The sequence below is a fragment of the Psammomys obesus genome, unplaced genomic scaffold (assembly GCF_907164565.1).
Source record: "Psammomys obesus unplaced genomic scaffold, mPsaObe1.curated_primary_1811, whole genome shotgun sequence".
Lineage (NCBI taxonomy): Eukaryota > Metazoa > Chordata > Mammalia > Rodentia > Muridae > Psammomys > Psammomys obesus.
This window is the reverse complement of record NW_026585895.1, coordinates 13,094,320-13,108,647: the sequence shown is the minus strand read 5'-3', so window position 1 is coordinate 13,108,647 and position 14,328 is coordinate 13,094,320. Positions and strand designations below refer to the sequence as shown.

General features: G+C 42.7%; 1 protein-coding gene across 1 annotated transcript in view; it reads right to left on the bottom strand.

Annotated features, from left to right (window-relative positions):
• The window catches only part of Slc25a12 (solute carrier family 25 member 12), an 85,823-nt gene that overhangs the window by 43,903 nt on the left and 27,592 nt on the right, over nucleotides 1–14,328 (bottom strand). Inside the window, exon 4 of the mRNA XM_055599999.1 lies at nucleotides 6,177–6,292. Within this exon, the coding sequence (XP_055455974.1) occupies nucleotides 6,177–6,292 (116 nt within the window). The remainder of the gene's footprint in view (nucleotides 1–6,176; nucleotides 6,293–14,328) is intronic.

The window sequence follows — 14,328 nt, the reverse complement described above, 5'->3', positions numbered from 1 at the left end:
TTCTTTCTTTCTTTCTTTCTTTCTTTCTTTCTTTCTTTCTTTCTTTCCCTCCCTCCCTCCCTCCCTCCCTCCCTCCCTCCCTTCCTTCCTTCCTTCCTTCCTTCCTTCCTTCCTTCCTTCCTTCCTTTCTTATATTGGGTATTAAACCCAGGGCCTTGATTATTCTAGGTAAACCTCCTTCTACTGACCTGTACTCCTCTCCCCCAATTCTTTTCATTTATTTGTTTATTTAGAGACAGGGTCTGGTTTCCTATGCTGGGTCTGAACTCACTCTGAAGCCCAAGAGGGCCTTGAATTTACAATCCTCCTGTCTCAGTTTCCAATTAGCTGGGATTACAGGCATGAGTTACCATACTGGGCTCACAAACTAAATTTATAAAGCCTATTTGAAAAAAAAAATCTTTATAGCTAAAAACTCCTTGCTAAAGTGGGGCTGTGGATCAGATCTATGCTCCGCCAGTGTTCAGCAAGCTCTCCACCTCGGAGCCATACCCCAGACCTATAATAAATCTTAAATGCGAAACTCTTTCTTATTAACTTCCCACCAACCTCTGAAAACTTAGTGTTGTTCAAGCAATTAACAAAGTCAGTGCAGGCTCTCAAACACAGAAGTGGCATTTGCCATGAGTGGTATGTGGGCATTTTCTACTTCTCCCCAAATGGTCACCTGACAGCTCTGGACGTGGTTCTGTTGTGACATCACCCCCCAGTTCAGTAACTACTCCATGATACTTTCATTCCTCCCATCACACTCCAGGCTGCAACTGGACTGACTAGGGCTCAATAGGCTGGCACCCCTTGAGGTATAGCCTCCAAATCTGTCCCTATTGCCTGAAGCTGGCTCTGGAATGATTTAGTGAACCACTCAAGCCTAATTTATCATTACCACTGTTCTCTCACTGGGGCGTGTTTACAGAACAAAAGTATGTAAAAGTCCTAGAACTAAGGAGTGTATACCTGCTTGAGGCAATAGCTCTGTCAGCTGCTGCACTCATCCTCCTGGGTCACCAGGTCTTGCATGACCTGAGAGGAGAGGACCACCATTAACCCCGGGCATGCCTGACCCACCTCACTGCTCTGCATAACAATTTCCCACCCAAAGAGAATCCCGCCTTTCCAGCGGCAAACAAGGGTCTTTAGTTCTAAAAAGCGCTCCTTCTGAGCACTTATTCCTATGGCCACGGCTCTGGCCCGGCATGACAATCACATCTTGGCAGCAAGATCATGATCCAGAAGGTTATGCTAGGTTGCCATTGCTGAGAGAGACAGGGTCCATTCATGTTTCTGACAGAGAAAACAATAGACCACTTTTTCACTTCCTGCGGAGAGCATGGGCTTAGGGGGAAAAAAAGACGCTTTATAATTCCTTTGAAGAGGGAATTGGGGCCAGATAACAAAAGCAGCTTGCCATTATGTTCTCTTTGCTCAAAAGGAGAGGTGCACGTGATTTGTCTGGAGAGCAGGTAACTGTGACAATGTGATTAAGTAAAAATGTCCCCCAAACGTGTATTAGTCAGTTTAGCTGTATCAGTCACTTCTAAAGACTGGACTGGGTGAAAGACACATTGAAGCATATTATGTAAATATGTCTAACCCGAGGTTTCCATTTACCCCGAAGCCCACACTCTGTCTCCCCATCTCATCCACCCTCATCCCTCCCCTGGTTCTCATGGGCACTTCCTGCAGGGTCTTTGTCACCTTTCTGCAGTACAAAATTACCTCTGACCGGGGCTGGCACTCTCCTCCAAGACTGCCACCATGCCTGCTCCATGAATGAGCCTGGAAGGAGCTGCTGTACCAACGGTGTGGCCAGAGAACTCCTCCTGTAGGTATACAAGCCATCAGCCCGTGACACAGCCCGCCTACCATCAGCCCAGCTTGACATCCTGATTTCAAGGATCCCAGCCCAGCAGGAGCCGCCACTTCCAACCTAAAGGCTTGAGAGCAAGCTTCTTTATTGCCAGGGGAAACTTTCTATTTTTTTTTCCTCAACAGCTGGGATCCACCTGCCCGGTTCTTAGGGTGACCGGCAGAGAGACCCTTAGGACGGGCACCTGTGGCAAACGGTAACTACCCTTGTGTACAACTGAACGGACACAACAGCGAGACTTGTAGATGTGCTTTTCAGTGAAGGAGAAATTGGGAGGAAAGAAGAGGAACAACTGGGAGCCCAGAAAACAAACAAACAAACAAACAAACAGCAACAACAATAACAACAGAAAAGATCAACAGTAGGAACTGGTGGAGGACGCCCCAACCGCAGCATGCACTCTCTCAGCTCCGGGCACTACTTCCAGGAAGGGGTTAGTGTTCTGGGTGAGCTCCCCAGCATGGCAGTCCGGGGAAAGGTGTGTGTTAGCCCTTTACCTACCTCCAGAAGGGATTACTGTGTGATCAGTCAAATAGAGGAGTCCTGCTGGCAAGTATGCGTAAAGGTTCATTTCTCAGGAAAGATGAGTTCACGGTTAAAGAATATCACAGAAGCTACAAGCCTTAACACTCTACCATCAAATGGCATAAAACCCAGGGAGTCCTCTCTTTTAACCCCAGACTCTAAGCTGCTTTAGTAGGCCTTGTGTGTTTTATTCAAAATAGTCCTTTCTGTGATGTCTGGGAGCAAGACAAAGAATCTTAAAATTTCTTCCTGACTCAATCAGACACCCGTGCCTCCATTGCGTACTGAATTAGCGTTGTCTTAGGGCTGTTAGAATCTCACACCGTCCTGTCTACAGTCGTGTCTGCATGGAGAAAGGAGACATACAGTGTTCTCAGTATTTACACTTCCATGTCCTGACACTTGAAATAAGAGCTGTCCTTACGGCTTCCCTTTTGAGAAGAGTCTATCTGACAGGCACAAATGGAATACATTTTTTTACTTGCTGTATGCCGTACATGCTGACAACCAATACAGTATTATATCATTCCTGATTTAGAAGGTTTGTGCAGCATGGGTGTGTCCTTGGAAAGGTTCATTTTGATGACTTTCCAGTCCTAACACACACACACACACACACACACACACACATACACAATGAGTATGAGTGTTTAATAGAAAATCGAGAGCATATAATATGTTTTATATTTGTTTATTAGTAAACAGGTACGAGTTTCTTTTGGTTTTGTTTGTTTGGATTTGTACTTTAGAATTAAATCTTTGTTAGAGCAATAAATACCTTCTTTTAAACTGTTTGGGTTAAACGCATGGTAGCAAATAACAGCTTGGTGCAGTATTACCACTTAGCAGGGGTCACGTTACCTATATCTAATGCTAGCCAGCAGGGTACCAGCACACTGTGAGACAGTGAGACACGGGCACATACACATTGTACCCAGCACACACCATGCAAGGACCTCCGCAGGCTCAGGTCATCTGGCAGTAACAGAGACACAAGCCGTTAAGTAACTGCCCACAGCATGCATTAAAAGTTTGTTAAAGATTTTTAAAGAGAAAAATACTAATACTCCATTTATTTAAAAAGAAAATACAGAAACAGAACAGAACTCCAGGATCCTTTCCTGAGCTTTCATTCTAAAATGTATTATCAAGACCTGTCCAGAATGGAGGCAGACCAGACAACAATAACACAAAAAAAGACCCTTGTCTAGCACTCAAGAAAACGTTTAATGCTACTATGTGTATAAATACTTGCTAAGATGCTACAGCTTAACTATATAGCTTGATGTGCATAAAACAAGAGTACAAATGAGAACACTATGTACAGATACACAGGCAACGTCAACATTGTTGTCAGAGTCCACAGAATACAGCGGGGGGCAAAGCGACCACCTCCATTCTGTTACAGTTTGCATCTGCTATCTCTCCTCCTGTGCAGAAGAGAAAAGTGTACCTTAAATAGCTCCAGCTAAGAAAATGGCAGGCCATTTGGTGCAAAGGATTTAACTCTACTTAAAGTGAATTATCAAGTTTCTTTTCCCTAAACATGTGTCTGTAAATATATAAGAACAATTCATTTTATTAAATGGATACAAACATGAAAACTGACCTTAATCACATACCCAAAAATCCTACAAAAATAAACTTCAAGTTGATGATTTCTTTAGGCAGAGAATCTGAAGCCTTGAAATGAGTAAGCCTTAAAAATCCTATTATATGGCATTTGCTGAACATAACAGTTTCAGTGCTTGCTGTCTTAAAGACATAAGTCAATAATACCCTCTTTATAATCACTGCTTTCGGGTTAGTTGAGAAAGTTGGCCTAAGAGCATAGCTTGAGCTCAGCACTTACCTAGAATTCACGAGGCCCTGGGTTCAACAACCAGAACCACAAAAAAAGAAAAACAAAAATTATATAAAAGTGGATCTTCCTATCTAGTAATAGAGGACAGAAAGAGGAAATGGTCAAGTTCCTTACAAAATAAGAGCGAGGGAAAGAGAAAGAGTGAAAGAAGTATGGGAGGAGGGAAAACAGGAGAACCAGAACACCCTGGGCAGGGATCCCAGGAACCTTTAGTTATTCCATGATGATCTTTCATCTGCACATTACAAGCAGAAAATAAGAAAGAAAGCCTTTGGGGTGGGATTCATATGTCCTTCAGATTATGGTAGGGGTTATTAAAACTCAAACTATTTTTTCATCCCTACTATATTTCTTAAAATCCTAACTCATAAATCATAATCTAAGGGAAAAACAAAACAGCCATAAAATAATAAAGTTAGGACCTAATGTCCCTGAGCTTTTATCTTCAGGAAGTAAGGTGTGTGCCAGCCACTCAGCTGCTTCCTTTATTCATTTTAATCCTCTAATTAGTACTGACAGGAACCTGCTGATGGTCTGTTGGATGAAATGTCTTCCGTGATACTTTTAAACAGATAAGTTGGAGAAAGCAACCAAATGGAAGAGACAAAATATTAAAGAAAGAGACAAAATAAATGTCTTTTTTTTTCTTTTTCTTTTTTTAAGATTTATTTATTTACTTACTTACTTACTTATGCAGTGTCCTGCCTGTATGCCAGAAGAGGGCACCAGATCTCATCATAGATGGTTAAGAGCCACCATGTGTTTGCTGGGATTGAACTCAGGACCTTTGGAAGAACAGTCAGTGCTCTTAACCTCTGAGCCATCTCCAGCCCCTGTTTCTTGTGTTTAGTTTTTCGAGACAGGGTTTCTCTCTGTAGCCCTGGCATCCTTGAACTTACTCTGTAGACCAGGCTGGTCTTGAACTCAAAGAGTGCTGGGATAAGAGGAGTGTGCTACCATCGCTGGGCTGAGAAACCTAATTTTTAATGTACTCATGATATAAGCATCAAAGGGGGCCAGTTTTACTCGTGGGAGATGAAAAGTTCTGGAAAAGTGAACATCCCAAACCTTGCTGAGCTGAACTAAAATGGGAAGTTGAACTAAGATGGAAAATTTTATGTTACTTGTTTTTAACCATAATAAAAACGTTTTCAAATATTTTAAGAAAAAGAAAACGTACAAAGGGGGCTCTAACTCTTTGAAAACACTACGTTGTATTTTTTTTAATTGAAAGATGCTGAAGAAAAGGTTAACCAACACTTTACCAAACTAACTTCTACAAATGATCATCTATAAGATGAATGCTAGCTTTAAAAAAAAAAAAGGAAGGAAATAAAAGAAAAATTCTAGTTTGTGTACTCATGAGACAATGTTCCTATTGAAGAACTTAAACCAGTTTCTTCATGCACCTCGGGAAAAATTCTACTTTCTAGGCTTTGTTTCCTAAAGCCAAGGCTCTAAAGTGGAGGGGTCTTTGGGGAAACTTCTGAGCCTCCTTGGGGATGGAAAATGGCAGAGTAGAAAATTTTTCTCAAGATGCCATAGAGAAGCTCCAAACTCCCTATTCAGAAATAAAGTGAAGCAACAGCCCCTTAGGAATGGGAAGACAAGCACAGTATTCGTACTTTTACTTCATGAAGAACTTTTGCCCAGGCTGAATGAGAAGTGTTCATCCCACTCTTTCAACAAATCCAAGTATGTGTGTCTGAATGAGGCAACATCATTCATAAATTCACTCACCTAACACCCTGAAGAAAGTAATGCCACTTTTCTTTGTCTAAGCCCCTTTAGGAGATGACTACTTCACTCACTGAGTAAGCCCTAAATAAGCAAGGAACATTGAGTAATTGCATCTGGGAACGAAGAACCAGGCCAGCATTGGGAACTTTACTTATAATCTTTTTTGTTTTTCCTTACCAAATGTTACCTCTCCGTTTCCACTCTTGTCAAACAACTGGAAAGCCACTATGAACATGGAATCTGGAGCACATAGAACAGATTCAAATGCCAAAAACTCTTGATAGGAGATCAACCTGGAACAAAACGTAAAATGTCACTGGGGCTGGAGGGATGATGCCTCAGCAGTTAGGAGCAAGCACAGAGCACCCAGCACTGGCACCAACAACTCAGTCACCTGTAGATCTGATGTCCTCTTCTGTCCTCCACAGCCACTCACACACATTTACAAACAAACACACACACACAATTTTTTAAAAAATTATAGGCTAGTAGAGAATAGGAAAATACGGAACTTTTTTTAGGAAGCAGAGTTGGAGTTTAATAAATATACTTTAATACAAGCTAAAGCGTGACGGCTAAGAGAAAGAGCCCCCCAGCCCCCCCCCCCCCCCGCCCCCAGGCAAAAGTAAGATACACTTGAGAGCTCGGGTGTGTGCTTCTCACGGAAGTCACCGCTCACACCCTGGGTACCAGCTCCTCAGGAGAGAGTCACCAATTTGCCGTGTGTTTCTGTAGCTCAAGGTAAGCAGGGAAGAGGTGAAGGGTAGATGCATTTGTGGAGGAGAAGGAATAGGATATTTTTGTAAGCCTTTAACAAATTAACCAACAGGAGCATTAGTCAATAGCTCCTAACATCACAGAGAAAGGAGCAAGCCAAAAATAAACTATATTTAATCAATAGTCTCCCGACCCCAGACTGCTGACATTTTTATCTGGATAATCTTTTGCTGATGGGTCTTCTGTGATTTATAGCATAGTTCTCAGCATCCCTGGGTCTGGGCAGGAGATGTCAATTTCATCTCTCAGTCGTGATAAACGGAAAATGTCTGTAGATATTGTCAAAGATGTCCCAGAAAACAAAATTACCCTCACTGAGAACCAATGATTTAGAACTAATCATCAATTTGGAGAAAATGTAATGCATTGCACAAAGGAACATGTTAGCCGTTGCCACAGAAATGCAGCCCATAGGAAACTGCAAGACAGTACAGACGTCCAAGAAAATAAAACTTAGGCTTCAGTGCCAGCCTCCTGCGCCAGGAGAGTGGAGCGAAGGAGCGAAAGCACAAGTGGGCGGGCGAGAAGACCACCGGGCAGAGGTCCCTGTAAATTACCTTGTTCAGCCCTGGAGGCTGAAGGATCAGAAATAAGGGATGCTGGAGGTGAGGATGCTGGTACAAATTGTTGTGCTGTGTGCTGCTGTCGGTAATTCATCTCGAGGGATCTGAAACTTCACCATCAGACCGCCAAGAGTGCCTGAGAGACTGCCCTGCTTACAACCAAAACGGTCCCCATTGACCCTCTGCTGTGGTGTTTTACTGCTGCTCTCAGGCACAGTGTAACTCAGGTACAATAAGCCATCTCTTTCTCACTGTCTTGGCTGAAAAATCATATATATATATATATATATATATGTATGTATACATATATATGAATCATACACACATACATAGAGAGAGAGATTTCAAAATGGGTATGGTGGCACATGCTTGTAAATCCAACACTGGGGAGATGATGACACAAATTAGGAGTTCAAGGCTAGCTTCTTCTATATAGTGAGTTCAAGGCTAACCTAGGATTATAGAGCTGGGGCTCTTTTAGAAATTAAAAAAAGAAAAGTATTTGTACATAAACTATGCCATCTGGAGCTTTCAGCAGAAGAAGCCAAAGGACAGAAATTTAAATGAAATAAATTCACTAACTATCTTGGTAATTATCAAAAGGGTTGAGAACCAAAAAAAACAACCAAACAACCTACTCTATTATTGTACTGCATGCTTAAAAAGACAAAAATACGTTTTTAAGGAACCCTCAAAAAGGTGGGATATCACATCACTGAGTTTCTGGAACTTAGTGAGCCCTAAGATACATATTCAGTGAGTTCTGAGATTAAGCAGTAGTCGAAATAACAAAAACGGCCCTTAACGACTTCATGGAGCACTCAAACGTCAGCCAAGCCAAAAATCACTGCGATCTTGCCACGCATGCTCCGTGTTTCTGGTCTTTTGTTTGTTTGTTTGTTTCTTTGTTTTTCTTTTCTGCCTTTTCTCTTTGAGAGGGTCTCGTGTAGCCCAGGCTGGCCTCAAAGCCTCCATAGCGGGTGATGCTGAGGTCCCGACCTTCCAGTTTCCACCTCCTGGGTGCTGGGATTACAGGCTTCTGCACCTATGTGGCCTGCAGAACACGAAACCGCCATCCCGGGTCTCGCAAAAGCTTGTCAAGGACGGTGTGACTTTAAAGCAAGTAGGGTACGGTATCAAAAGCCCAAGGATGGCCCTGGACAAGCCCCTTAGCGTCTGAGTTACATTTAACTCTCAAGCTTGTTTCGAGAAATCCCTGATATAAGATACATGGAAAAGCAGGCAGCACAATGCACGGCACAGAGGTTGCGGTTTAGCCGAAACCATCACCACAGCCTTAACCATCAGAGGCACCATCAGAGGCAGCTCTGCAGAAAGACGGGGTACGGTAGGCTCAGGAGTGGACACTTAAGTTCTATACCTGGGGTTTAGGACCCGCCCATCTCGTACTGCCGGCAACCTTCCTGCATCCTTCCCGGAAAACCACAGTGCCATAACCCAGACCCCACTGACGGACCCGCTGGCCCTCAATGCACCACAGCTTTTGCAGCGATTTGTATTCCTCCATCGGCAGGAGAAAGTCAGGCATGGCAGAGCTAGCGAGACCCCTGACCATGGCCAGATGTGACCCCCATTCCTGGTTAAGGTCCGCCTGACTCACCCGCTGCCCTGTGTCCGCTTCCCCCTCGACACCCCCTCGGGATACAGGCTCTCTGCGCAGCGAGCGGGACTGGAAGGAGTGAAGCTGTGGCAGGCGGGTGCGCTCAGATTATTGGTTTGCAGTGAGGGCCGGAGAAACAGCCCTCTCGGGAGACAGCTTCAGTGAGCAAAGGTTACTTAAACCTTTGGGGGAGTGGGTAGAGGCGTTCGGGGTGAGCGTACATCACTGAACAGGGCCAAGATGCTGGGACCGCCTTCTCTGAGTGAAGAGGAATTTCCGGTGCAAGGCTCCGTGTGCAGGACACGCAGACCCGGGGTACGGAGGGAATCTTCCTACTCCGGCCGGGTTTGAACACCTTGACCTCACTCTTGCTCCAGGCTGGCTCCCCCTTCGCACGGCTCCCTGGCCCCACACTCACCTATTCTTTTTGTTTGTTTGTTTTGGTTTTTAAATTTTTTTTTAATTTTATTTTGGCTCTATCTGCTATTCTTGATGTTTCGGTTGTGAGCCTAGCCTTTAGCCACTGAACTGAGATGTCTCCCCAGCTCCCCTTCTGCTGCGCTTAACGGACGAGTGTCCAAGTGGCAGCGTTACGAAGTTCTCCCTTAAAAGCACACTGTTACCGTGCATTTTGACAAATCTATTTTTCCCCTCAAAATAAAAGTACAGAAAGATATGCATAGAAAAAGGCCTACGGTAATTAACATTTCTGCTGAATAATACATATCAGACAATTAAGGAAAGATTACTTTCTTTGGAAAATTTCCATATTAAAAATTAAAAATGAGAGCCAGGCGGTGGTGACCCACACCTTTAATCCCAGCACTGGGGAGGCAGAGGCAAGCAGCTCTCTGTGAGTTCGAGGCCAGCCTGGGCTTCAGAGTGAACTCCAGGGCAGCCAGGGCTACACAGAGAAACCCTGTCTCCAACAACCTAAATAAATAAATAAGGCCAAATGTAGTGGCACACACACTTAATCCAAGCACTCAGGAGACACAGACAGGTGGATCTCTGAGAGTGTGAGGCCAGGCTGGACTCCATAGTGACTTCCAGGATAGCCAGGGCCATAGCGATCTCTGTTCCCAAAAGAAAAGATGAAAACTAAACAGCTGGCTGAGCGTAGGGGCACACTCCTGTAACCCTAATAATAGAAAATGCTCAGAGCCATCCCGGACCACAGTCTCAAAAAGCAAAATAAAATAAACTAATTTTTTAAAGTAGTATGTTTTCCTTCACAAGCATGAATTATCTCCAAAACTACATCTCCTAATGTGGTCTTGAGCTTGAATGAAACAAACGGTCAGCCATGAATGGAGTTGCTGGGACTGACATGCAGCCAAGGGAAACACTGGCGGAGGCGGGGAGTGGGGGGTACCAGAAGCACTCACTCCCAACATGTCTTTAAATGCCTGAGATTTGATTAAAAAAAAAAAAATGACCACCATTATTTCTTCTGACTATAAAAGTAATTCTAAAAGTTAAAACCAATAGGTGAGTTGATTGTGTATTTTTAAATGAATGAACAAACGTAACAATTTGATATTTTAAGTCTCCAGAGGGCATCAAAAACACAAGTAACCTTGAAATATAGAATAAGTCGCTTCAAAACATATTTTATGCTTAGTAGTAAAACTTCCTTTTTTTTTTTTTTTTTTTATGAGAGAAAAATCAAAGAGGAGCTCCCTAGCCAGCAAAGGCCACAAGCTGCTGGTAACGAAGGAGAATTTGTCCCGCGGGTGTATTTCCAGATGTACTTGGTGACAACGTGAGGTAATGCTAAGATTTCATTCAAATGCCCAGTTTTCTGATTTCCCTTGACAAATTGTGAGCTTGGGCAACAGGAGGTTTCTGGTCCCAAGTGACCCTTGCTAGCGCTTGGTGCCAAGCAGGAATTAATCCAAAGAACGGCTGGAGCCCTCGGCTGCCTCAGGGCACTGGGGACTCACAGAGGTTCACTATCTGCCGCGAGCAGGCCCCATTAAAGCGCAAGCCCTGCGGAACCTGCTAAATCGGAACGTTTTGCCAGTTAGTGCATTCAGACATCCGCCACACGACTAAGTGGAGCCAGTGGGCCAGAGCTACCGCCGTTTTCTTTCCTGTGGGTCCCTCAGCAGGAGGAAATCAGGCCTGGGCTGGCTCACCAAATCCTCACACCTTGCAAAATGTGCATGACCAACCTAGTTTCTAAATTGCTTTCATGGGGTGCAGGGAGCCCACAAAACTCCAATCCTCCTGTGTCCACCTCCCAGGTGCTGGGATTTTTTTTATTTGAAATGTGCACTTTAGAACTTTGAAGTAACAAATTTTGTGAATGTGTAGTACATTTTCCCACTAAGCCCCTTGCCAGAATGGAAACTAATGTAATGCAAAAATGTTTGTTACGTTTGTCATTTTCTACAAAAATTTGTAAAATAGCCAAAATGTCTACTGTCTATCAAAATAAATGGGTCTCCGACATGTACGGTACATTGAAAAAAAAAAAAAGGCAAAAAAGAAAAAAAAAAAAAAAAAAAAGACTCGGTCTTCCCGGTACAGCAGATAGAACTTGCAGAGAAATTCTGACTAACTAGACTAAATATAGAAACCACCATCCTAAAAGTTACAGTTTCAAAGAAGCAACTGTCTAAATATTTTGGATCCTATCACATGATGATAGTCTCTGTGTTCTGCATTTAAACGCACAAAATCATCTTGCTTTTCATTACGCAACTAGAACTCCAAAGTTTAAGCCACAGTCTCGCAAATAATACTTGGCTGATGGCTGACTTTTAGACAACCCATCAGGCTATTTATATATACCATACGAGGCTGCTTCTGCATGACTCTCTGTATCAAGCATGTTATTTCACCGGTTCCTGGTCGATGGGAGACTGCAAGAAAGAGTAATTCACAGGCTAGATAACATCAGGGGGAAATACTGTGCTCTTTTGCGCCCATAAAGTTTTGTGCACATAAAGTTCCAAAAGCAAAATAAAAGCAGTCACAAAATACTTATCTGAAAGTATGGATATTGGAGGTTGTTCTAATGCTAGTTACTGGCCCTGAAGATCTGGTTACTGCCTGCCAGATACACCCATCCTTGTTTGTGTAAAACTGCCTGAGACAGAACTGACTGGCTGATTAAACAGCCTATACCTGGGCAGGGCAGAATGGGGTAGGTGTGGCTAGGGTTCCCGGGCTTTGGAGGAGAATCATGGGAAACAGATGGAGAGGAAGAGAGGAACCCGCTACAATGGCTTAGCCTGGAGAAGAAACCACATGGGGCCAGGAGGAAGGACTCCAATAACGGCGGAAAAAGACCCAGATGAAGAATAAAAGCAAGCATTTATAAGATTATGGTTGGAAGATAGGATGGTTAAGGAGGATGGCATTGGACGGGGTCTGGGAGATGGATGGTGAGGTGATTCAGACAGAGTGGGTAGGAATATCTGCCCAGCCCATGGTAAATAAGGCAATTATAAAAGCTAACAGGTGTCTATGTCTTATTATTTGTGATAGCAGGTTAGATAATAAAGCTGCATTAATCTTAGGGCTAAAAATAATAAACAATATATAACCCAACACTCTCATTTTATTTCATTTACTACAACAGATATTCTAAAATTCAGGTCTCAGATCCAACCAACAAACAACTATTGACCAGTCCTAAGCCAGCTCTCACCTCACACTTAACCAACTTACTTAAACTTGTCCAACTGATTCTATTCTTTCCCTTGGTTCACTTTGTCACAGGTGATTCTAAGTAAATTCACTGCTTCCATCTCAAGTTGTACTCTAAAGGACTCTGCATCAAATAAACTTGTAACAGAACCATAACTGCAGCCAGAGTAAAAGTAACAATTTCATTCCAATCCTTCCTTCACTGTCCTGGATGAGGGAGACAGCAACAAAGAGACAAATGGAGAGGAGGGATGATGATACAGCATAAGAAGAAAAGAAGACTAGATGTTAAGAAAACTAATTTCATAGTAGCAAGAAAGCTGATCATTCAGTCTGAGCCTGGCTTGTCTTAACTGTTAAACAAAAGCTGACTTCTTTGAATAAGCCAAACATTATCAAAGACTTTGATTCTGTTGGATTAAAATGTAGAACCCTTAACCCTAATACTTAGCCTTTTTTAAATTTGAAATTTCTCCCTAGAAAAATTCTAATACAAACCTACCCATTTTACATGACATTTAGAAAGCTGGAGAACCTCTAAATACTGTGCATCAACAAAAAGGCAAGATTCCAAGTTTTCTTTAAATTTTTTTTTTCTATTTTCCTCTGCTTTTAGAAGTAACTTATGGGCTAAACGAGACTCTGTGCCAAAAACATTAAAAAAAAAAAAAAAAGAAAGAAAGAAAGGAAGAAAGAAAGAACAATGGAAAGAAACGGAAAGGAAAAGAAAAGAAAAGGAAAAGAGCTGCCAGGTGTGGTGATGCCTATAACGCAGCTTGGTGAATCTGGGAGATTACCATAAGTTTAAATACATATCTCACAACTCCCTCCCCTGAAAAAGAAAAGAAAACAACAGTGAACAGGTAAACTCAGACTGGGCTGTGGTAGGCACACACCTTTGATCCCAGTACTTGGGAGACAGAAGCAGGCAGATCTCTATGAATTCGGGGTCAGCCTGATCTATCAAGCCAGCCAGAGCTATTACAAGGAGAAACCCTGTCCAACAATATAAGGTAAACTCAGCCAGTTATGGTGAAGTGCATCTTCTTTTTTTTTTTCCCCAGAGCTGAGGACTGAACCAAGAGTCTTGTGATTGCTAAGCAACTGCTCTACCACTGAGCTAAATCCCCAACCCCAATGCACATCTTTAATCTTGGCATTGGGAGGCAGGGCAGATGGACCTGTGAGTTATAGGTCAGCTAGAACTACATAGTGAGACTCTATATTTGAGAAGTTGAGAAAAGAGCAATTCAGTATTACTAGACTCTTCACTACACAGAAACTACTACTGATACGCTCTGCCAACTTAACACTTGGCATGAGTTCTACTTGGCTGCATGAAAAATGCCCTACTTTAACAATACACTTCAGCCTACAAGAATCATATAAAGTTTCAAAGTAGAAATAAAACAAAATGATCACAAAAGGCATGAAATACTTATGTAAAAAATATATGGGTGTTCTAAAACCAGGTCTAGGGGCTGGAGTGTTCCAAAACCAGGTCTGGAGGCTGGAGAGATGGCCTCAGGGGTTAAGAGCACTGACTGTTTTTCCAGAAGTCTTGAGTTCAAGTCCCAGCAACTACATGGTAGCTCACAACCATCTGTAATGGAATCTGATTCCCTCTTCTGCTGTGCATATACTCTATATTATATATATATATATATATATATATATATATATATATATATATATATATATATATATA